The sequence below is a fragment of the Poromitra crassiceps genome, assembly GCF_964638095.1.
Source record: "Poromitra crassiceps genome assembly, chromosome: 10".
Classification (NCBI taxonomy): Eukaryota; Metazoa; Chordata; class Actinopteri; order Beryciformes; family Melamphaidae; genus Poromitra; species Poromitra crassiceps.
In genome coordinates this window covers 18,077,512-18,102,949 of record NC_139631.1, presented here as the reverse complement: position 1 = coordinate 18,102,949, position 25,438 = coordinate 18,077,512, and the positions used below count along the sequence as shown (strand labels likewise).

At 41.6% G+C, this 25,438-nt stretch overlaps 2 protein-coding genes across 2 annotated transcripts; both read right to left on the bottom strand.

The window, feature by feature from the left end:
* Positions 1-1,493: 1,493 nt before the first annotated feature.
* On the bottom strand, positions 1,494-10,971 carry cdc45 (CDC45 cell division cycle 45 homolog). The gene is made up of 18 exons (XM_083644212.1): positions 10,854-10,971; positions 10,657-10,716; positions 9,896-9,988; positions 9,613-9,750; positions 9,346-9,495; positions 9,186-9,244; positions 9,042-9,090; positions 8,318-8,379; positions 8,126-8,176; positions 7,847-8,008; positions 7,363-7,494; positions 5,745-5,843; positions 5,453-5,614; positions 4,910-5,048; positions 3,549-3,632; positions 3,314-3,432; positions 2,258-2,334; positions 1,494-1,643 (listed from the first exon to the last, which is right to left on the bottom strand). Exons 1-18 carry the CDS (start codon positions 10,902-10,904, stop codon positions 1,579-1,581), a joined length of 1,752 nt encoding a protein of 583 aa, XP_083500338.1. The 5' UTR covers positions 10,905-10,971; the 3' UTR covers positions 1,494-1,578.
* Positions 10,972-11,599: 628 nt separating this feature from the next.
* On the bottom strand, positions 11,600-20,985 carry plpp5 (phospholipid phosphatase 5). The gene is made up of 8 exons (XM_083644329.1): positions 20,875-20,985; positions 20,222-20,358; positions 18,298-18,406; positions 17,971-18,061; positions 17,259-17,322; positions 16,968-17,092; positions 15,778-15,948; positions 11,600-14,113 (listed from the first exon to the last, which is right to left on the bottom strand). Exons 2-8 carry the CDS (start codon positions 20,290-20,292, stop codon positions 13,944-13,946), a joined length of 801 nt encoding a protein of 266 aa, XP_083500455.1. The 5' UTR covers positions 20,293-20,358; positions 20,875-20,985; the 3' UTR covers positions 11,600-13,943.
* Positions 20,986-25,438: the final 4,453 nt, after the last annotated feature.

Sequence of the window (25,438 nt, the reverse complement as noted above, 5' to 3'; positions counted from 1 at the left end):
ATGATGTCATCATGATCCAAGGGTGATAAGGACCTCCATCACCCCGCAGAGAGCGACCTGGGTCCCACCCACTCGTGCTCTGGACCAACACCAAATCACCACCAGGAAGCCTGGCCTACATTCCCCTATGTGGGCCAAGGTCACGGTCTTCACCTTTGCCCTACATCAGCAGCTCAGGGGAAAGATGTTAGATTCATCAAACCTCAGTAGCTTTACATCTCATACACATGTCTGACTTCTTATCTTCAACCACAAAGAACTGCTAGGTTTGAAAACAAAAGATTGGACTGAGATGAAAAGATGGTCGTCGAACTTTGGATCAAGCCTTTCTGCCCTAGTCTGCTGACTGCCAACAGGTTATCACTCTGTGCCAGCTCTTTGTGTTGTATGAGTGCGACAGATGGGAAAGTTCAAATTCTCCTTGACAGAGATGAATAGTCCCTTGAGATGAAGTCCCTTGTAACCTTCAACACGCGTCCAGTAAGGTGCCACCACCTATTCCATGGCAACTCTTGTCACGTTTAAGGCAGCCAGGTGGCACAGACTAGCCATTTCCACATATGAAGTCTGGACCATACCCGGTAAATCAGGCCAGGGTATTTACCAGTCTAACCCTTCTACACATGAGGGATCGTTGTTTCTAATGTGGAAAAGGTCTGTGTTTTCTTTCAATGTTTCAGCCCTTATGTGATACTGTTTAATGTCATTTTATTTCTGCTTTGATCAAGAGTGCCACAAGCACAATGAACCAACAAGAAATCTATGAGGAATTTGTATTTGAATTAGCTAATCTGCTAATAACGGGCATCTAAAAAATGGAGGTGGTCCTCATATCGGTACAACCCTGAAGAGGTAGTTTCCTACTTGGAGTTATATAAATACAGCAGCTATTCATCACTATGGGCAATGAAAACATTTAAATAAATGGTAATTTACTAAGATTTATTAAAAAAAGAAATCAAACAAGATACATGAAAGACACTCGCATACATAGACAGTAATAAAAGGCAAACAATTTACAAGCATTTAAAAGCTAAATTAAAATGTTAACACATTTACAAAAAGGACTGTACAATATACATACATCTGATAAAAACATTGATGCAGCACTTGCACTGCTATGACTCTTGAATGTTGTTGTTATCAGGCCGCATCAGAGGTGGAGAATAATTCATTTCAATCACATCTGACATGTAGATGTGTATGTCAGCAGCACCTATTTTTTAGTTGTTGTTTTTTACTCAAAACTCATGCCCACGTTCCAGGAGAACTTCACTGGGGGGAAAAAGCTGATTTATTTTGCACCTGATCTCACACATATCCAAAAACTGTAAACAGTTTTGCAGCCATTCATTTAGTTTGACAGTTATTGAGAGTTGATTTTAGTTAAGTTGTGGACCAGTGATGTCATTTTTGCATGAATGACATCACTGGTCCACAACTGAACTCAAATCAACTCTCAATCACTGTCAAACTAAATGAATGCCTGCAAAACTGTTTAGTTTTTGGATGCGTGAGATCATCTGCAAAATAAAGCATGTTTTTCGGTGAAGTTCTCCTTTGAGTGTGGAAGGTTTCTTATGACAGGAGGGTGATGAGTGCGTCCAGAAACTTGGTCCTGTCCTCCATCTTCAGTTCAATTACTGGGGTGAGAGAAAAAAACAGGTAAGAAGAAGTGCAGAAGTTTGGATCTACATTCTAAAGCAGGGCTCTTCAACCGTTTTCAGCTCAAGGAGGACCCCTTGGTTGATAGAGAAGCAGAGCAGGGACCCCTAGGATTAAAAAATAAATAAAATAGTGTTGCATTTTAAGTGTGGCCTATACCATCATTTATAATCCAGCACACCCCAGGATATCAGGATTGACACTTCCTTATATTAATAGATATTACATTAAAAAAGCAAGGAGCGAACATGTTTTGCATATTGCTTCATCAGATTCGCTTTGTAAATAATTTGTGTGTGAAAAGAGCTTTATTATTGCCTATTAATGATTGGAGTTTACTCAATATTTTTGTGTGTGTGTCTAAAATACATGTTTACAATTTTCCACAAACTACTTTGATAACAATTGGCAAACCCCCTGCAGTACCTCTGCAGACCCCCTCCCCTATCAAAGACCACTGGTCTAAGGAATGAAGACTATATCAGGCCTGCCACCTAGTGGACAATAAAGAGCAGGACAACTCCCTGTAAGAACAACAGGTTTGTGTGGATTTTGACAATGCAATAGTAAATGATGACTGCCTTTCACTTACTCGAAGTATCAAAGTGGTCATGGAGCGTTCTGGAGCTGGTGCTCTCTGCGGCTTTCTCAAATGCCCGACCAAAGAAACTAATACAGAGAAAAGGACAAGAGTTAAGAGAATTAGGCATTAATTGTTACATCCATATAGACATAACATACTTTGCCTCTCATATAACACCAACACACAAAACCTTTTAAACAAGGCAAGAACATGTGCTTAGCGGTAGTAGGCTACATGGTTATAAGGAAAACTATAAAAATCGCAAGGGTTTCTGCAGGTTTCAACAAGTTAGATTTATGACTTTTTTAAGAGCATTATGATTGCAATTTAAGACCTATTTTGCATCCATATTTGGGGGGGGGGGGGGGGGGGGGGTTTATACCAAACATTCCTAATTTCAGTGTTTTCTTGCACAAATTTGTTATTTTCAACCAGCTTCAACCAAGTACTAAATTTGCTGTTCTCGAGCAAGATCTCGTTGAACTTGCACTTACCCTTTTTAGATGAAAGTACATTAGCCCACACACCACATCGCGACACAGCTAGGTGTGCTCCGATCAATTCTGACCGGGCTGCAAAGTTTGCATTTGTGGTTATTGATTCCATCTTTGTTTCGTTTTGTAGTTTTGTTACAGTGTGATCAATATCCCCCCCGCCCCAAACACATTTAAAAGCAAGACTGAAGCTTAACTTGATAAAAGTAATGTTAACTTCATAATCCAATCAATTTTTAAGACCTGTCAAAATAGTATTTAAGACATTTAAAAAGCCTAAAATTCAGATTATGGTATTTTAGACTTGAAGGACCTGCGGAAACCCTGAATATGTACTATTACAATGTCCAATTGCAAAGGAGGGAAATTGCTTTTTATACAGAAAATTGTGTTTCAGACAGCTTCCTAAAAAGGTACTGCACTGGTGAGAACAAATCAATTTGCAAGTTAGAGAAAATCTTTCATTTGATTTAAACTAAGTATACTCTGAGCCTTAGCAACTCTGTTCATGTGAAAATGTTAATAAATCTCCCCTCCCCAATATCCACAGCCCTACAAAGAGGACTCTTACTTCTTCTTGTCAGATGTCTCAGACTCTGGTGGGATGCCCAGAACAATGACAGTTCCCTTCTCCACATCCATGGGAGCAGCCATGATGAGGGGCAGCACTTTGCAGCGCTTATTCCTCGTCTAAACAACAAAGACGAGTGCAGACAGGGAGCATCAACAACGTGCTTTCAATGTACACGACAGCACCTTCCTCCAGTCTAAATCCATTTTGACAGCAATATGTATGAGGTACTCACAGAATGGACAAAGGCCTTCAGGAGGTACTTGCAGAGCAGAGTCAAGGCCATGGGCTTGGAAAATAGTTTCACATCAGGGGTGCCCTACAGATGAAAGGGTAGGGGGAGGAAAGGATTAAGCCAGCGAGTATGCAGCACTAAGCTGCGCCTGCAGCCATACACTCTTTATAAGGAACACCTGTACACCTGCTTATTTCTGAAACTATTAGCGGTGTGAATCTTTGGGTATCTCACGATTCAATTTCAATTCCTGGGGTCACGATTCCATTCAAGAATCGATTTTCGATTCAAAACGATTCCAAATGTATTCTCGATTCAGTACATAGGGGGATTTCAGGGACTACTCTAGCCTGCTGTGTGCTAAGAAAGGCAGTGTAGCAAATTTTGGCAGAATAAAGTGTCCATTATGTAGTTTTTTCTATATTTGAAAGGGTTTTATCAACTGTTTGCAATCATGTAAACAGTACTACACACAAAGGCAAACCTAAGAGAAAATAAGTTGAAGTAATATAAATAAATAAAAATGCTCTTTCATTAAAAAAAGGCAGTTGAGAATCGTTTCATGTAAGAATCACTTTCGGTACTTTAATATTGTGAATTAGTTTGTAGTTTGTAGTTTCACTTTCATCATTGATTCTAAGTACCTATGGCTGTTTTTTTTTTGTGTTTTGTCTTGTCTGTCTAAGACCAAGGACCACAATGGAAAAAAGTATTTGAATTGATTGTGTTTTTGTCCTTGATGGCGTTTCTGAGATGCATGTCATGTGTTCATTTTTACTTTCATCAAATAAAATCAATCAATCAATCAATCAATCGAATCACAATTTTTTTCCTGACACCCTGAGAAATGATCCAATCAGCTAATCACATGGCAGCAGTGCAGTGCATGCAAGATCATGTAGATATAGTTCAGCAGCTTCAGATTGTTAACGTCAAACATCAGAATGGGGATGGCTGTTGGTGCCAGACAGGCTTTGAGTATTTCTGAAACTGCTGATCTCCTGGGCTTTTCACACAAAAACAGTCTAGAGTTGATACAGAATGCTGTGAAAAACAAAAAGCATCCAGTGAGCGGCAGTACAGAGAAAGGGAACGAACACCTTGTTGATGAGAGGTCAGAGGAAAACAGCCAGACTGGTTGGAGCTGACAGAAAGGAAGGAACTCAGATAACCTCTTTACAGCTACGGTGAGCAGAGAAGCATCTCAGAATGCAACATGTCAAACCTTGAGGCAGATGTCACTTTGGTAGCCGATTGACATTGATCTGAAAGCTGATACCTACCCTGTATTGTATGGTGTTCCTAATAAAGTGATCAGTGAGTGTGTCATGTGCAGGTGGAACAGAGAGACACACTCATACCTCCATGAGGTAGCAGTAGAGGAAGGGCCCCTGGGACAGGATGAGGTTGGTACAGATGCAGCTGGCTACAGTCTGTTGGATGGCAATCAGCTTCTTCTTAGCCAGCTCAATGCCCAAATGCAGACGCTCCAGATTGCTCCTATACAGACAGAGACCAACCAGAGACATACAAAGATTACTCTGACCAACTTAATGCAATTATGATCAATAACAAGAAGCAATTAACATTCTAGGCTCAAAACGTTTTTAATCTGCAGTGCCTATACAACTTGATCTTTTTTCTGTTTTTATTCTGCTATATAAACTTTCCTTGCCTACATCTCTAAACAGCTAGATACATTACTTGCCTAGGCATCTATCCTGGTCATCATGTCAAGTTTGAAGAAAATGTGATAGCATAAGGATTTCATGCAGTGAAGCTGGTTCATTCTCCTCCCTACTGGTTGAAACCTGCACCGAGTGTGTTTGGTTTGACTTCTTCTAATCTACTGTAACACTTGATGCAAGCTGTAAAATGTCCACACCGTTATTCCTGCAACACACCTAGAAAGGCAGTCAAGGGCCTTGATGAAGTTGTCGCTGGCACTCTCCTCTTTCTCAGTGCCTTCCAGCAAGGCAGCAGCAGCATGCACCACGTCACTGGCCAGGAAACGGTTCTTGAAGCCAAAGTGAACGCCAAAGGTTTGGATACGGATATCCTTCATACTGGTGGAGGGGGAAGACACAGGGTATCATTGCAGATTCTCTGTAAGTATATGCAGGCATGTCATTTATAAAGGAAACTGAATGACAGCAAGTGCCACTTTTTCTGATCTAGTCTTCTCTAGATTCATACCCATATTTATTGGAAGACTCCTCTATGACATCCTTTAGGTTTTCTTTGATCGTCATGTCCATGGAGTTGAATTTCTGGCGCACTTGCTTCAGGGGTAGACTGTTAAGACATTGAAGAAGAAAAAAAGGAGAGAATGAGAGACAACAAACCTTGCAACATCCACTAGTACCGTACTGTACCGTACCGTAATATCGGCTAGTGGAACTACTATCAAGTGAGGCCATGATGCAGTTCTATTTCACAGTTAAGGTTTAGGCCATGTCCACACGGAGACGACTTTAGGTGTATCCGCTAAAGTTTTTTGTCATATAGCCGTTTCGTCCAGATGGAACCGCGTTCTGGGACTATACGTTCTGGCCGTATACGCTAATTTTTCAAAACGGGTCCCAGAGTGATTAAATCTGAAGACGCCACCCTTGCATTTCCGTGTTTACAACCCATACGCATCTTTCCTGAAACGATGACGCCATAGCCCCACCTCTCTCCACCAGCAACAATAACAATCATGGCAGTAACGTTCGTGCTACAGCAGTGGGGATCTTGCAGCAAAATATAATGCTCCTCTATTACCACCGTCAGCAACAAGTGGACACGGAGAACAGCGTGTAGCCTACAACATCCTCAGGGCTCCACACAGCTGACTCTTCCCATCCACCCCTCCCCTCCCTTCATCGGATATTTCCCAGAAGGCTTAGCGGCGGCTACATTTTTACAATAACACAAACAAAATCAGGCTTAACGTGTTAGATAGAAATTATATTTATTTTTAATACAACATGCAATTCTGGAATATTTTAATATTGGACAAAATGAAATGAAATGAAATCTAAACCCTGAGTGTAACCAACATACTCTCTTGCCCTATATATAGCCCTCGTAAATACAACGTGAATAGGGAAGTGAGAGGTTTGAGGAACACGCGGTTGCACTGTGATGTCTGTGATATCCGCTCGTGTCCACTCCAACAAGACTTTAGCTTACTTGACGCGACTTTTTCCAATAAAAACACATTTATGCCATGAGTTTATATAATGTATATTTATGTTGCATCATAGCCTGTGCTGTGATGTGCAGGAGCGGCCAATACGCTGGGATGTGTTTGCAACATGTCTAAAGATCATGGAAGTGGATGATATCAGGAATGTCACCGATAGTTAACGTTCTATATTGTAGGCTACAGGGAGACCATCAGCCCTGCTGAACAGCTCTGCATTTGCCTGTATACTGTAGGTTTCATCATTTTATTCATCGACATGGCAAACCTCCCCGCAAAGCCAAGGGTTTAAGCTGCTGCTACAGTGAGATACACATTATAGACTGTGCGCCCCTAGAGGTTGTATGCCATTATTGACGAGATTGTCTTTCTCTGTTATTCTACAGCGGTTTCAGTGGTTTCATGTGGATACACACATTTCTTGAAACGTTTCCATGTTTATGGAAAACTTTTCTGAAATGAAAAAAAAAAAAGATAGCTTCCGTCTCCGTGTGGACATGGCCTTAGAGTGGACAAGACAAAGCCCAACTTCCACTCAACTGAAACTAACTAAATACAATCATTACTCTTGTTATATAGACATTTTAGTGTTAATCCACCAAGCCATTTATTCTAGGCACTCACCCCATGTCAGCTAGGAACTCCTGGAGTTTCTTTTGGCCATTCAAGGACCAAAGCTTGAAGCTGCAGGACGTGTAGCATGAATTACAGATGCTCTCATACAGTGACCAGTGCTGGTAGAGGCTTAGACGCAGGCTGAGGCAGAGGGTTAAGGGCAACACAAACACAAACAAGAGCCAGCGAGAGACACACAGCTACAAAAAGTCTGTACTATTAATGTCTGCAATTACAACCGCTGACCCAGTGATTTAAAGAGAGTAGCGCCAACGGAGGTCCAAAATGCTTGATAGTCACATGACGCACGTCACATACTAGCTATTAGTGTGTGTGGAGGAGTATGTTCCAGGAAGTATGTTTGAATCATGAATGCATCAAATAAAGCTGATGCAATTTAATTTGATTGTTTAAACGTCTTAGCCTTTCAAAGTACATCACAAACGTTCCATTCTGCTGCAACTCTACAGCACTATTTCATCCAGAAGCTTACTTCCGGGAACATGACACAGACGACATGATGAGGAAAGGATGCTCGTATTCAAAGGAAATCCTCATACAGTCGATGGAGAGAGAGTTCTCCTCATCCTCGTTCCTGTGATTATGACGGGAGACGTGCCGCTGCATGGTGGCGATGTCTGTGACATACTTCATGCTAGAAAGGAGCAAGGCAGACACAGGTACAACATGCGTTAGCGTGTCTTCATGCAAATATTACACGTCGCATCTTGTAACCAAATATGTAGTTTTGGAATTATGAAGAGATTCTTACTGAGTAATTTTGTCATGAACCCACTGGTCTGTCAGCCCAATGACAGCCCACCTGCAAAACACAGAAACATCACTCTCCACTAAGCACATGCACAGTAGACGGCCTGTCTTAAAAGTTTGTGTGCATTGTTATTCTCGTCAATCCTCAAGCATCGGCATTTTATGTAATAAAAAAATACATGAAATACTTTACCACAGCATATCCTTTGTGTCTTTAGTCAATACCCATGCTAACTCGAATAGCATCATTGCAGCCTAACAGAAGAAACACATTTGCATTTTGTTCAGGAGGAGGGACTGAATACCACAACAGAGAAAACTACATGTAGGTTGTGTATCTGGACAAGTTTTTGTGCAATTCCTAAACTAAACTAAAATTTAAAACATGTAAATTATCCAATTCATTTTAAATTATTTTCTAGACTTTCAAGACCCATGTAGAAAATAAAAATAAAAATCACACCAAGGTGTTGAAGTAAGCGGTGCAGGTTTGCGCAAGTCGAACCCTCCTCCCCGGCATTGTGTGTGTGTGCACACATTTCGAGCCGCTCTCTCATAGCCATAGTTTGCCATTAGGCTTGTTTGAGTTGACTGCTGCCTCACCTGGAAAGCAGTCAAGTCTCGACAATGAGGAAGTGAATTCTCCATTAATTTCCAGATGTTTCTTAAACTGTGCGTGTGCACGCGTGGGTGTTTCACCGGCTTTGACCCGCTATCGACCTTGAGATGCTCTCACTCTCTCTACGCCTGTCTCTCTGTCTGTGCCGACCTGGGAGTTGAGGGAGGGGCCTAGGCTGCAGATCTTGTGCGCATAGTTACCGACATCGCGTGCACCCCATCATCCACATCCCGTGCCAGAACAGACAAACATGTCACTTATAGAAGTGGCTGCAAAAACTAATAATTGAATTACTCACTGAAGTCCCGTGGTATTCATACTGCTCATAGTCAAACAAGATTTCACGTCTGTGAAAAGAGTGTAAAGGTTAGTGTCAATTTAGACATTGTACTAACAGACTTCTTGAAATACTCCAAATGACTTCTGAAAAAATATACTTCACCTCCGTGCCTCCCACTCCCTCTTTGCCCGCTGTCTTTCGATTCTCCTCTCCACTGCTCCCTACAATGACATGATCACAAACAGTGATACGACCATTACACTCTGGATAGTACTGCTCCGTTCGGTTACAGTGGTGGATACTGATCCTGCTCAACACGTACTTCATCAAATCTCCTCCGTTTCCCAGAAGGCTCTGAGCCTTCATCACTCTCATTCCCTGAGTCATCCCCTTCCTGCTCATCTTCATCACGGAAGATATCATCATAGGAGGGCACACCCAGGTCATCATCCTGTTTGATTAGCAGCTTCACCTGTGGAAGGAATGATCAGAGCTTATTAAATGTTAACTTCTACATGTGTTAGCGTGGGTTCAAGGTTTTTACTCTGGGGTCCTTCAGTGTTCTCACTTCAAGCCGGCTGTCGCTCACCTGGGTGTCATTGTAGACATTGACTACATCTACAGGCCGGTGGGTGTCACAGATGAAGAAGATGGAGTCGTCATCTGGCTGCAACATCTCAAGGAGGTCGACATTGGCTCCACAGTTGACAAGAACAAAATAACGGAACTACGAGAGACCAAGAAGCAAAATTGTACAGTACATACATTTCCCATGGATAGTGTGAGATACGTCAACAGCTCTGCCCTATTGTCCAAACTGTAACCTAAGTCATGTACAGGCTCAGTTCTAGTCAGGTATAACATTGCATTACCTGCTCTTTGTGCTCAAGAAAGGCAGTGCCAAGGTCCTGCCAGCCTGTAACGGGCACCAATGTATACTGGACCTGGTCACAGTGGAACAGCGCCTGGTAAAGTGTATACAGACCATCAGGTGTCGTATGGATTAAAATGTATCAGTTCATCACAAACCCCTAAGGCTTTTCAATGACTAATGATCCAACTATAGGGTCCAGCTTATTAACTGTCTCTAGGATCAAATCAAATCATGGGAAGGCTGCATTTACCCACTATGCTTCTGCTAGCTGGAACAAATTGCCTGAAGACCTCAGATCTGCCCCAACCTTACTTACTTTTAAAAATAGACTAAAGACTTTTATGTTTACCGTTGCTTTTAACTGCTGACAGCTACTATGCAAACCCAATGAGTCCTCTATAAGTTTTTAGCTCTTTTGCAACTGCTGCGCCTGTTGCTTAATGCACTTTTTATAATCTTTTTTTAAGTTTTGTTGTGATGCTTTTAAATGTCCATTTATTCTCTTCTTTTCCTGTCAACCATTTTATGTGAAGCACTTTAAATTGCCTCTGTACGAAATGTGCTATACAAATAAACTTGACTTGACTATAGGAAGGGCACAGGTACATTGGATTTTAAATTATTGCCGGTTAAAACTAAAAGGAAGAACATACAGAGCTTGCTGCTATTCAACGCCAACTAGCTTGGAAGCAAATGTGGAACAGAGGCGAAAGAGGCTAATGTTAGCCAACAACGTTAATAGTTAACTGAATACTTTACCTGCAGTATCTTACAAGCGCAGAGAGCATCGATGTCTGGTGCAACCAGGAGGGCAACTCTCTGAAAGCAGTGTACGAGAGAAACGTAAATACTACGAGACGAGTAGGAACAGAGCTAACAGTAACGTTAGCTATATGGCTACATCACAGACAGTCGTCCTTGGTTAGGTTTAGCTAACGTGAAGCTAAACAACTTACCTGGTTGACAACAACTTCATAAAATTCCTTTCTTATGTCCGTGACAAACATTTTCCACCGTGTCGACGATATAGAATATGGTTAAAAAGCTTGTTCACGAGTTAAAAGCCAAAATATCAAGCGAGTTAATGCGCGAGCCGCTGTCAGAGCCTTTTTGCTCCGATAGTGTTGTTCCTTTTCCTTGTTAGAAATGTGGCGCCAAATCCATACGTCACATCCAACCAATCCAGTGGGAGGCAGATGGCATGCGGATGGCGTCATACTTTGAAAGCCACACACATTGTTTATTGAAAAAAAAAACAAAAAAAAAACAACTTTGAAAGCCACACCCATCACGGGAATAAACAAGCGTGCCAACAAAAGCAATTTAACTGACCTCCACATAAAGATAGTAAAATAATTAAGCATTTATTTTCCAGTTTAATTGATGATGAAAAGTTAAGTTAAAGCTTAGTAACTGTAAAGGTATGGATTGCACCATTGCAGCATTAACAGGCTGTGCAAATAGTGAAATTATTTGTTACTTGTTACCATTTGCTGTTGCAATTTCCCCAAAAGCATCATTTAAGTTTAATGTTATCTAAATGGGAGCTGTTGTCTAAAGGATCTCAACTTAGTGGTTCTTGACTTGAAAACATTTAGGAATCCCTGCTTTAATCAATCCATTTCCATGCACATTGCAGCATAGTCCACATCAGTACATGGATTGGCAACTCAAAACACAGGCAAAGGACAGCGTGGATTTAAGGAGTTTATTTAGAAACATAATTTAGATTCACCAAAAGATTAATCGAAAGCATCACATATACAATCAGCATACTGTGCCAGCAGGAGCAGCTGCTATCATCCTACATGCCAATGCAAATGATCAGCATGAACAAAGCAACAGGCAAGACAAGTTTTGCCACATTAGCAGATCTGAAGGAAAGCAGAGGATTAAGAAAATTAATAACCTCATACACTGCCTTCAGATCTGAAAATCACTAAAACAATGGGAGAAATATGGGTTTTTTGCATCCTGGTAGCTGGCAATGAAAGGGAGGAAGTGATGAGGGAAATAAGCAGTGGAACATGCAAGATGGTTTCATCTTCATCTTTCATCAGTATGTTCTCAGACAGCAATGCAATACAGTGAAGCATTTTATGCATGACGGATCTACCAGAAAACCCAATTTGCCCACATATGCGATTCCATTCATAATCACAAAATACCATAATCACATTTAGGGTAAACACATGAATATTTAAAATTCAAGTAAACTCCTGTGTGCCCCAAAATTAAATATAAGTTACAGAGCTGTACATTATCTTATCAATAAGATTTGCAAAGTCGAGATAAAATACTATTGGTTAATGTCCTCAGTATAAAGTCAAATGTTTGTTTCATTTTCATACTGTAGTTCACTTATCCCAGTTGTCACTTGTTTTATCAGTTGTAGATTCTAACCTTTTCCACCAAAAAACAACAAACATATTTGTACCAAACAAACACCTCACAATTTTAATCTATAGAAAACAATAAAAGTTATTTTTGAGGTAAGAAAAAAAATTAGCACGTCACATTTTAGCATAAAGTAGTCCTACACCTACTGAATACCATACGCTGCAAAACAACCCTGGGTTAGGATTCAGACCCAAGTTGTTTCTACAGCAGAATATAAATGCTAAAGCGCATGTATGCAGTATTTATGTCATTGTTTAACAGAAAGCCACAAAGAAATGTTGTAAACAAAGGCACAAATTAGTCTGTTCTTTCTGCCAAACCATTTGGTCCAAAACCACTGATTGCCTTTGCTTGATTAACCGCGATGAGCCAAGTGCTTTGACCCATCGGAACTTTGGCTGGTTTCACACAGAGACAAAAACATGACCAGGTTTGATTGTTTTCCAAGTTTACGCCTGCAAAAACAATCAGATCTATGTCAAACAGTGTTAAAAACATGTTTTTGTTCCAGTGTAAAGCCAGCTTTTCAATCATATCCCAAGGATAAAACAGAGAGAACTAGGACCACAAAAATAGTAAAAACCTAAATGTAACGGAACCACACTGCAGTTCTCATTGTGTCTCGGAAACTCAACAGTGCAACAAAGCACACAAATACCAGCCGACAGCCGTGAGTGACAACTATCAGAAAAAAATAAACCACTGTATGTGCCAAGAGAAACGGTCTATTCACAGGATAGAAAAGCTGACCAGCAGAAGCGCTGGGAGGCTAGCACCAGGTACCTGGAGAGGTTAGGACTCAAGTCGGTCCCACCCCATGCAGGTTCAGCGGAGAGATCTGGTTCCATTGTAGCTCCTTCAACAACCAGGCCTCCCCATAGCATTCACTGAGAACAGTTCATGCCTCAAAAAGGGGCTGGACAGGCTGGGAGGAGGAGCCAGTTTGTGGTAACAGAGCCTGACCTAAGCCTGAGACCACCGACTCATTCTTCTGTTAAGAGTCATATTCATTAGTGTCGTTCATCTATCACAAACAACAAAAAATAAGTACAGCAGGTATTGCAAAAAAACTGTGACAAGAGTTGAGCAAATCTGCTACATGTAGATGTTATATTGAGGACTGGCCGGGTATGACGTGTTTCGAGGTAACAATTTCAACATCTGTGAGTGGAAACACAACATTTAGAATATGCTTTAGGAAGACAAAGCAGTCAACAAAGAGGCAATCATGGAAAAACTGCTGACCAAAGAAGACATGATGCTGATGGAGCCATTTTGATGACTCCACATTTACAGTAACTAAACGGAAACCGAACAGAATGTTGCTTCTGGATGTGAACAGCTTACATAATTTCATGGTGAAATTCCCCAGTTTTTCTCTGGCTAAGTTATGTAAATCAGATCTACTTATTCAAAATGGTGTCTACAAAAAAACAAAAACATTGAGGTGGTGAATATAAGGAACTGATGCACAACAACTGAGGCAGAGACCTATGGGGAGTGAACTTCGTTCACCTGGTCAGCTGTTGTATCTGAAGTTTTGTGTTCTATATACACTGTACAGTTGTGAAAACCAGAATTAGGAGGATTTAAAAAACACATTATAAATCACACCAGCAAGGGAGCATTATCCTATGAGACCCCTTCTACAGGGGCAGTATGTAGTTGGAGTTGGCCAGTTTGCGCTCCTGTGCAGCAGGGACAGTCTCTCTGTGGCGCAGAGGCCTGTGACAGTCGGCGTCCTGCAGCGGAGGGTAGTGCTGTCTGTAACACAACCAGGCGAATGCAAGGCCCAGTAGGGAACCCACCAACACATCTGCATAGAGGGGATACCAAACAAACACATAAATACAACACCTTGAGTTAAGATTTTCCTTGAAGTCCGAGTTAAGGTGTCAATCATCATCATCATCATCATATCATCATCATCATAATAAAAGGGAGACACCAGTGATGTCATCAGTGATGTCACTTGAGCAATTGTGATGTCAATTATGATGTCACAATGTCTATGACATCATCAGTGATGTCATCATAGTGTCCCACAGTGACACGTCATCAGTGAGTGATGTCATTAGTGATGCAAAGTTGACCAATTGTGTGCTGCGCATGCCAAGAGAGCAGGCGAGGCCACGCAGCGGCCGAGCTGCAGGGCGGGTGAGGCCACGCAGCGGCCGAGCTGCGTATGCGAGCCTAGGAATCGAGCTTGGAATCGCGTATGCGTAAAATAAAATCGGTTGCACAAAACACGGTTAAATCTTCTCCTTAAGGTTTCCCTAAAATGTTTAACTGTAACAAGATTTAAGAGTGTTTTGTGCAACCAATTTTATTTTATGTAAACTTTAACTTGGACTTTAAGGAAAATCTTAAAGTTGAGCTGAAATGAAAAGTGACGTTTTCTATTTTAGATCACATCCCTGGGTATTCAGTGCACCTATTTAATAATGTACAGTATGCAAAAAAAAGTCAAAAATCAAATTTCTTTCGTTTTTCACATCAAATGTTAATTTTTCAGGATTTCATTCATAACTGTAAATACAGTATGCTGACGTCAGCCTGCACTATCAAATTTCTACCCCATTTCAACCAATCATATCACGACGTGACAGCTGTCAACCAATCTTCATTGTGAGAAAATTCTGAACAGGTGAAATGGCTGCCTAGTGCCTACATGGGCACTTTTCTAGCCCATACATGATTTGGCAAATAAGTATGTACGATACACAATAAAACAAACAGTAATGTCTTCATTTAATGTAGAATGCATGTAACTGGCTCGTTAACTCGCATTCCCTGAATAACGTTAACGTCCGCCGGTCTGTCGCTCCCTGGTCGCTCGGACATTCCAAGCCGGCAGACAGCACATTTACCTCGGCTTTGAAACAGCAGTACGCGCGGAGGCAGCCAGTTCCTCGGTTCTCTGTGGATTCCACTGGCATACCACCAGAACTTGCTGAATTTGGGGGCAGAACACCCCATACAAGCGCCAGGATTGGCCAACGCCAACTCCAGTCCCCAGAACTGTCAAATCAAATCATCGACACGCTATGGACCGCCTCTCAACCCTCTTTCATCTCAGGCAAAATTTGTTTTCAGTCTGATATGTCACCGACCCTCTCTGAGACCCGTTCCATGTGGTCTTTAACTCAAGGTGTTTTGTGTTAAAATTCCATGACAAAATCAAAACGCTTTCATTGGCTAAAAAAATAATTTCTTCTTGGTTTGTTATTGTTTTTCAGCTCAGAAAAGTTCAAAAGGGGTCTTTTTTGAGATGTACTCTTTTTCATATCTACTCTTATATTGTTACACGAAATGTCGCAATAAAGTACTATGCAAGTGTTGGACATTGTGCGAAGTTGAAATTGAACAATCCCATTACTTTGTAAGGTGCAATGTGTGATTCTTAGCCCACTTCATGATTCTGATTCAACACCAGGTGGGCAATGATTTCAGTACTCAAGAATGTTTTTTGACTCTGACCTTGCCAATGGTGTTTGTAGTCACAGGTTCTGGACAGGGCGATCACGGACGCTAGGAGTAAAGGAGTGAGGAAGGCACACAGCCGCCACGCTCTGCCTTGGCCGCCTGTGGTGAAGCACCGCAGCTTTCCTCCTATGTACAGTGCTGTGAAACCCAACCCTGCAAACGCAACTGGGACAAAGGAGAACAGAGTGAGAGGTCAGACAGAAGAGAACATCTACATACAGAGATAGCAGAAAGATGAGAATGTTGTAGAATGGAATTTAAAACCATTTGAGATCAAAATAATAAATTAATTCAGGAGTCAGGAAGTGTCAGAGCACCATGACAGGGCACGGTGTGAGATAGAAAGGAGCTGCTAATGTGCCTTATAGTTGATCTGAATATGGAGTCCATCTTCCATTTGTCTATGTGATATGCATTTATGATTAATAACTCATACCAATAACTACTATGTGTATGCAATTATAGCTTATTGATTATGAAATAAAGCCAATGGATCTAAAAATTTCTCTATCAGAGAAGATAACTGTAACAGAAAGACAAGCATCAGAGAGAGCAAGACGCTCTCAGAGTGAGGTGCTTTCTCGCACGTACAAAGAAACTGCCTGGAGGTAAAAATACACTTACATGCACCCATTTTGTATTACATGCCCCCCTTCCTACTCTTGGATGTCTTTCCTCTGTGACGATGAGGATGTATCAGTTAATCAGGAATAATAGATGCACAGATCAATTTTTTCCCCAGTTCCTATCCGATTCCAATACCTGAATTTGAATATCTGACAATACTGATGCTGATTCCGGTACCAGACACATTGTCTTTTTATTTTGACTGAATTGTTTTGTGTAAATGAGTAAAACTACGACTGTGTTAACACTGGCACCTCTATGCCAGCAAGATGTAATTGAAGACTAACATACCTCCACAACTAAGGACATGTTGTTGAGTTAGTCAAATGCGAACATTACTAGCTCATTACTACTACTACTACACCAACTTATTAGCACTGTCTGGTGTTATGTTACAGTGGGTTCATGATCTAGTACAAGCTATGAATGGAATCTGGATCGGAACATCGATTGGCGACGTCAGTCCGATATCCGATAAGTGAATTACGTCAGTATCGGCACGCAATACCGATATTCCATCTCTAGAATAATAATAACTGTTGAAAAGAGTCTCTTACAGGAAGAATGTCCACTGGGGAAGCTCTTCCTGCCCTCTGTGACGACATCTGGGTCACCGCTGCAGCGCAGCTCCAGGTTCATCTGACCGTCTGGGAAACAGCGGTAGAAGAAGTCTGGTCGCGGCCTGTGACACACGCATGCACACGCACGCACACACACACACACACACACACACACACACACACACACACACACACACACACACACACACACACACAATTAAACATCTATCCAGCATAAAACAGAGTATTATTGTCTGCAGCTTGTAGAGATGACTTTGTTGCATTTACCTGCCGACAACTAGCTTGATGGCGTTGGTGAAAACTCCATTCAGCACCAGAGTCAGAGTCACAGCTGTACAACAGAGAGACAGGACTGAAAACAATCCTTCACTATTAGCAGCTTCCTGTGCGCACTTCCAGCACGCACAGACCACAGCCACAGAGTATTTTTGTTTTGTTTTTTCCCTGCCATCGTGCGCAGTTACGGGTCAGGACGCAATACGATCACATGGACGGTAGCCAGCTAGTTTAATCTGTTTGTTGTTGTTGATTGTTCGCACTGTTAACATGAAAGCCAGATTATTGCTGGCAGCAGCAGAGTTTGAAGATCCCCTTGACAGGAGAAGGGGTAGGAGGAGTGACATTGAGGAGCAGCACGCTTTTCCTCCAAACGTTGAGCTTTTTTCAGCTAGAGACGCCCAGAGTGCTCCGCCAAAAAGCACTAACCGCCAAGAGCGCTTAAACGCCAGGTGTGGTCCTTGAAAGAGGAGCTCTCCTAGCGCATCCTTAGCATAGAGAATGAATTTAAGAAAGGCGCTGGCTTCTCAAATACACACGTCCTGTGTGAACAGCCTCTTACTCTTTCCCTTTCTCGTTCTGTTAATGTCTCTTTCCCTTTATTTTTCATAATGAATCACAAAAAGGAGCGTCAACTCAAGAACAGTCACCTTTTTTTTTATGCAACCAGCCAAATGCTTAGACGCAGCTGTCCGTTCCTTACCCAGCGAGGCTTCCTTCAGATCTCCTCTCTCCGTTTTCTTCAGCAGGGTGAAAAGCAGGATTACCATCAGCGGGGCGAAACACGCCACACTCTATCGCAGAGAAGGGAAAACAGAGAATATAACTAATCTAATCCACTACAATGGATTTATGGAAAATGAATAATGGAAGTATTTCTGCTTTCCTTTTTAAATACATTGTCCGGAAAGATAAAAGGGGAGCAACTTCAGATCCTCTCCAGTGAGCAGTGTTAGGAAGGAATGAGGTGAGGAGATGTAGGAGCAATATAGTTTAATTGAACTTACAAGTATGCAGAAATGCTACTTACAAACATCAGAGAGGTGGGGACGTGGTCCCTTTCCACACGATGGAATTTATACAACCACATCTCCTCCGGCTGGATTTCACGGTAGAATGGGGGAAGCTGTTCCGTCACACTGAGGGCAACAAACACACAAGCAGAGCAGTGTACAGTAAGTTGGTATGTTTACATTTCCAACACAAAAAGATACAGCTTGCCATTGGCCACGGAACACATTTCAAATTGATCAGGCCCATCAGCACTGCAATATACCCCCCCCCCCCCACACACACACACAGACACGCACACACAGTAACACACACAAACACCACCACCCCCTCGCTCCCCGACTGTGGTTTTAGGGCGCAGGTGCCAAATCTGGCCCTGGGCCAGCAGGTCTCGCATGGGGAAACACCACGGTCTCATTGAAAAGAGAAATGATCTCCGTGAACCATGCTTTCTTGGGCCAACGTGGGGCTACCAGAATCTATGCCAATGTAGTCAGGATCAGCGCCACCGGAGGAAATGTGTACAGGAGCATCGGGCACTGACATAGGCGGATTATGAAATGACGGGCCCCTGGGCCTGGATGCATAAAGGTCCCCCTCACAGAGCATATACGCACAATTAAGGCCAGAATAATAACTAAGACATACATACATACTGAACACTCAAAGCCAACAGCACAATAACAAGAAATAAACTCACCTGTATCCAACACAGGATTTACAGTGCCGGTACACTCAATTAAAGCCAAAAGCACAATAACCTTCTAATTGTCCATAAACTTATGGAACATTTTGTCGGGTTGGGGCCTTACTGTAACATCCCCCACACATCCCCCCACGGGTTAAAAAAACTGGTGCTGGACTAAAAGAGACTCAAAGTAAAGAAAGTAATGTCCACATCAGTATATTGAATAACTAAGTCGCCTATTTAGTGTTCCAGAAAAATATTGTTTCTCAGTAGTAAGGCACTAGTAAGAAATACACCAATGAGTAAAAAGTGTGACCACATGCCCTGCTCTCCCCTATACATAGAGCAATCTTATTTAACCATTCAATTTCCTGTGTAATTCCTTGTCACTACTACTGTATACAAGGTGACCATTAAGACACAGTCAGACATTTTCTGTGTTGATTTGTCTTACTGCCTGGTTGTGTGCCAGGGTGAGACGTAGCCAACTGAAACTACAATATGGAGACTCTTGAGACTTTGTGTGTGTGTGTGTGTGTGTGTGTGTGTGTGTGTGTGTGTGTGTGTGTCCATGTGCTATCTGTGCGCGCAGGCAGGCAGTGTGTGTCATAATATCCTGGGGATGATGAGAAGCAGATAGGGGAAGGAGAAGAGGCCCCAAAGTGTCACAACTCATTTATCAAACGATCTCCTTTCTTTGTTACTTCTTCTCATCCACCCTTCCTCTTTTTAAATTCAACTCTTCTGCTTGAAACTCTCCCCCATCCGTTGATACTTGCCTTTGCTACCACACTCTCCTTCCTACCTCCTCTCACATTTTCTTTCACCACAGATTTAAAAAATGTATTAAACATGGGTAATTTACAGCAGGGCGATGTGGGAATTTAGGACTTTAATCATGAGAGAGATAACGAGGAAAAGAGTGGAAGAGAGATACAAAGAATGGAGACAAGATAGATGAGTTTTTAGTAAGCCCCGATGTTCAGTATTCCCGGGATGTGCGTCGCACTGAGAGACAGCAGGTGAATGCTGCTCTATGACAGAAGGCTGTGGGACAGAGAGAGGGGAAGGGAGCTTGTCCCTTCCTGTTTGTTTAAGTGCACAATTACGCACGAAGACTTTGCTTTTTGTTTTACATGTTTGATGTTCAGTAGGGAAGCCCCAGGCCCACTGGCCCTACCGGTTCCGCGCCTGCATTGTGCCAATATTCAATTCAGAAAGCAGAGGCATGTAATTAAAAGAAAGACATACTCACAGGAACACAACCAAAAGCAGCATTCGGACGGACAGCTCTGAGAGTAAACCACGCAGGAGCCTCCTCTTCATTTTGGTTCTTGGAGTGGACTTCAGTCAACAGCCAACATGGTCGATCCACTTGCAACCTTGCCTTAACTGGGACAGAAGAGAAAGACATGAGAGGTTGAGGGGCAGTAGAGTGTAAACTGTCATGATGGAAATTGATTAAAGGTGTGAACATTTGAGTTCGTGTCAGGTCCATGGATGTATGGTCAGGTGGCAACCTGACTGGTAAAATCCATTACGTTACCTATCTATCTACAGTAAAACCCTACACACCTACACCTAACGTTAGGCCAAATACACCGCACCTGTTCACAGTGACATCTTTCTGCAGCGCTACTACAAATATTTAAAATAGAAACGTCATTTTATTAGCGACAACTGCGTGCTTGTTAATCGTACTAGCCTGGACAGCCCCTGTTTGCCAAACACACAGGACAACTGACAACATGCTAAACGTTAGCAGTCTTCTTTGTTGATGAAGCAAACATCAGAGAGAGCAAGCTAAGCTAGCAGCAGCTAGCAACATCTGTCAAGCGACATCTGGCCCATTTCCGCATTCTCAAATGGGAACCCCAGCGCCTCGGGCACCGTCCCGCCGTTACTTACCTTTAACCACGTTTCCTCACATATTAACATCTGATTTGAACGTGGATTAGGGCTCCATCATCTACTTGTACCGTCCTGCGTTTAAAGACTCACAATAATCCAGGATGTCAGGATGCCACGGAGATGAGCACGTGAAGCTGCCAACAAAATCAGCGCTCATCCGGTTCAGTATTTTCAAAATAAAGGTATAAATTTTAATGCAGTACAGGAAAAATGTGATTTACTGCTTACTGCATATCAGTGGTTCTCCAGGTGAGGTCCGCGGACCACCGGGGGTGCTTGTGGAGGTTCCAGGGGGTCCTCAGCAAAATTGTTAAACATACTTTATCATAATTCTCTGCCATCTCTCTACCTACAATATAGATAGTCTTGGAATTCTGGACAAAATTATATCTAGTATATTCTCAGATTTAAGAGACAAAATCAACATGTCATCAAATGGGGGTCCATGGGTCTAAATGTGGACTAAATTATGGGTCTTCAATATGAAAAAGGTTAACCACTGCTTTAACTGCTAATGAAAGGCACATACTTTCTAACTATCGGTCAGAGTACAGACCATAGGTACAGACCCGAAATTAAAAGACATCAATAATCACATTTGCTTTCAGGGCACATGAATAAGAGAGCAAATAAAATTCAAGATGTTGTTGACCTTTGAAAATATTTTGATATTTTCAAAATATATGACTATAATTCTTCCAACAGCCATATTGCCATCCACCAGATTGAATATCAGATCTACAAAGCCCATTCAAACCACCATAACTGAGACAAATTTGGAGGAACACCCCTTTTAAGTGTAGCCTAATCTTCACACATTTCTGATTTGTTTGATAATAATGGAAATGTAATTATAGATATGAAAAACATTTTATTACTCAATATCTATTCCTTTAATATTAAATTGTATTAATAGATTATTTTATTTTATTTTATTTCAAATAGATATCGAACATTTTGAGTTTAATTTATTGAGTATTTCCAAGTTTTAATTTGAAAAATCAATTACAGGTTGCCATTAAAAAAACGGAAATAATACTCCAGACTATTTTGTCTGCCTTGACAAACTGGATGCAAGCAGCCACGTCACACTGTAGATTGCCATCTTGTGGTTAAAGGGCTACAGAGCTACAACAGATTTTTCATTTTCGTTTGATTTTTATAATTAATTCAGTTAGTATTGACACAGGGAATTGGTGCAGCTTTAGTTTTTTTTAATTGATTGATTTATATTTTTTTTGTCAAGATAAAAATGTCCTCTGAGTCACTATATATTTGTACTGAGAAAAAGGAATTGCACAAACACAGCTGGAGAATTACTTCACAATAAGAATCCGTATGAATCCTACAGTATACACCTGTGTACAGTTTATTTGTCTTTTCAATTATTTTCTTTTGTTTTCAACTTTGTACAAGTGTTAAATCAAGTGAGGGAAACCGTTTCACTGAGACAGAGTACAGCTTTATTAAAGTCAAACTTCAGGCATGTCTGAACTCTTCAAACTCAACTTTAGAATGAAAAAGGACAGAATCAATAGTCTCAAATAAAAAGACAGTCATGTACAAAAAGAGTGTTGTCCCAACAGTCACACACATTTAGAAGCAGAATTGTACAGGCAATAGCACGCCACACTAACATGATCCTATGCAAGTTCAATGCAAACTATTTACAAGTCTTCAACAATATGCAATATGCAATAACACAGGTTGAACAGTAATCAACATGGTATTTTGTGTTCATCCACGTTTTAATTGAAGCAACACCAAGAGAGATAGATATGACCCCAGTTAGAATTACTGTAAGCAATTTTACTACATGTAAAAAGAGGAGTGCTTATGAAACTGAATTTCTTTATTCCAACAATATTTCTCCCTGACAGCATGTCAATCAAAAACGTAAAGACAGTCAGCAACATTGCACAAAAACCAAAAGACATCACAGTGAACTGAACCATACCCTTCAGACATAGGGGTACCCATTCTAAATGAATGTAAAAAAAAATAACATTTGCAAAATTCTGGACACGCATAAAAACCAAAATCCTTCTCGTCAGGCTTGTAAGGATCACTTGAAATGAGAATCAACATGCTGTCTTCTCAAAAATGTGGTCACCGCACAAAAATGAACCAACAAAACAATATACATCAGATACTATATTAAGTAAATGAAATGATGCCACACCTGGGACACAAAAATTAAGCATACATAATACTGCTGCTGTTAACAGCTGAGACAACCCGTTCTCATTCTGAGGGCATCAAATACTGCTGCCTTGTCGCACACCTTGTGCGTGGGACGTTGACGCGCACGCCACCTTGATTTCTTGGAAACCAGGCGGAGAATTCTGAGAAACGAGTTAACGAGCACAAGCCTCCCAAACCATGACCCGAGCCATAGTTTGGGGTTGGAAGCTGCAGTTGTCTAGTGTGAGGAGGGGGCTTTGGGAAAGGGGTGCATTCCCCTGGAGCCCCACAACATATTCAAACCCTAACCAAGTGGCTACCAGTGCCTAACCCCAACCCAAAGGCATCACTTGACCAGGTGCGTCTCATCCTGACGCACAAAGGTAGCGTGCACGCCAACATCCGACGCAGCAGATATGTGACAAAGCGGCGGCATTGGACGCCTTCTGAATGAGAATGTGTTGGCTGAGAAGGGCAAGAGGACAAAACGTGTGAGTGTTACGCCAGACTGGCACACCATGATTCATGTTCATGCGGTCTGGAGGTGCAAAAGTAAAGGCTGTCTGGTAACAATGAATCTCTGTGCAATAAAAGGGGAAAATATAAAGATACAAATAAAACTAACCAATTAGCGTTCAAATAATAGACCCTCCAACCAATTAAAAAAAAGGGGATTAAACCAGTGTCTCCAGCACGGAGAGACTCGTGTTGGGAAGGTGGAGTTTGAGTGTATGTGCCTCAGCTGCTGTTGGTTAGGAAAGACTTGGGAGACCAAACTGAAGAACTGAAGCATGACAGAGATTTCAGCCACACAGACTCAAATCTGTCCCGTACAGTCTACTAATCACAGAATGTATGAATGCTGTATAAAAAAAACTTGCAGGAATAAAAAAAAAAATCAATGTCAACTAATGAATGAACGAAGGAAATTCAAGTTTAGACTGTTAACACGCAGACTGTTTGAATATGTATAAGTGCATTAACTATGCACCCACCTGATAATGAGCTGTGTGAACTACAGCAAGTACTGTAATGGCCTAAATCCTATGACTGTAACATAGGGGAAAAAAGACTGACTCCAAGAAACACTGAGATGGGTGCTGGATCAGAAATCCTATGAGTAACTACTGAACGTCTACCGAACAAAACGCTGCTCACCTCGTCTCTGAAGGCTAGAGTTTGGCAAATTTGAGGAGCAGTTCTCTACTCGCATGAGGAAAATAAATCAGAATAGTTCTTCTTAATCAAACCATTTTTCTTCTTCTTCACAAATGCAACTACTTGTACGTGCTGGGAGAGATCTGAAGTGAACTGAATGTGGGAGATTGGCACCAATAGCTCACCCTGTTGTGAGACGACTGACTTTTTAACACCGATCAGCTTGAGGAGTCTTTCAGAAAGTCTTTAAGGACAGAAAACACAAAGTCATGTGTCAGAGAAGAATCACTAGCATAGGCTCGGGCGTGATTGCCAAAATAAGCTTCGTCCTGCCAGGATTACTCGAGTCCAGGCTCAAACAGCATCAAACTGCCCCGAAACCCAAACTTTACACTCCAGTAGTGGACTGGACTGCTTCACACTGGTTTAACATCAATACAGTGAGTCACGGTACGGGTCGATGAGCAGCGGCTGTTACCAAATGTGGAATCATTACACCAATGCGAAAACAAAATGAATGCAATGACTAGATACAGATAAATTATGTAAAGCTCCCCATATATATTCTTTTCACTTAAACCGTGGTGGAGAGGGAGTCAAGTTACTGCACTGGTGTTTAAAACAGAAATCGACTGGTATAAAATATGGTGTAATAAATACAAAAAAATTTGATTTCACAGAACACTGTACATAAGTTTGCAATATTATTTGTACATTATACTGGACTGCTGTATAACATAACATCTCCTGCTTAATACAAAACCCAGCCTTGGAAGATGTTCTCGAGGTCATTCAGGACAGCGGACTGACTCCATCGTACCTTGGACGACACCGAGGGCATTTGTCTCGCTATACGGCCAAAGAGGCGCCGTCGTTCCCATCCAAAAACAGCATTTAGGACGCTTCCCACCAGAACCGGGCCAAGCGCTATGTCGCAATGTTTTGATTTCTGACCGAGAGAAAAAGTTACAACACAGTTTAAAGTTCAACATTACTACAGAAGAAGAGGTATCCATTTTTAAACATGTACACTTGTCATATGATCTTTTTTTATGTACATTTCTGTATATGTATGACCTAGCTAAATTGTGTAGCGATAAGCCGTGTGAAAGTGCTTCAGAAAGGTTTGGCAAAACAAATGGAAAACAAAGCATTAGCGGTCACTGTACACAACGTTACAGAAATGGGACTGCGTCTGGGCAGTAGAGATTACAGCCAG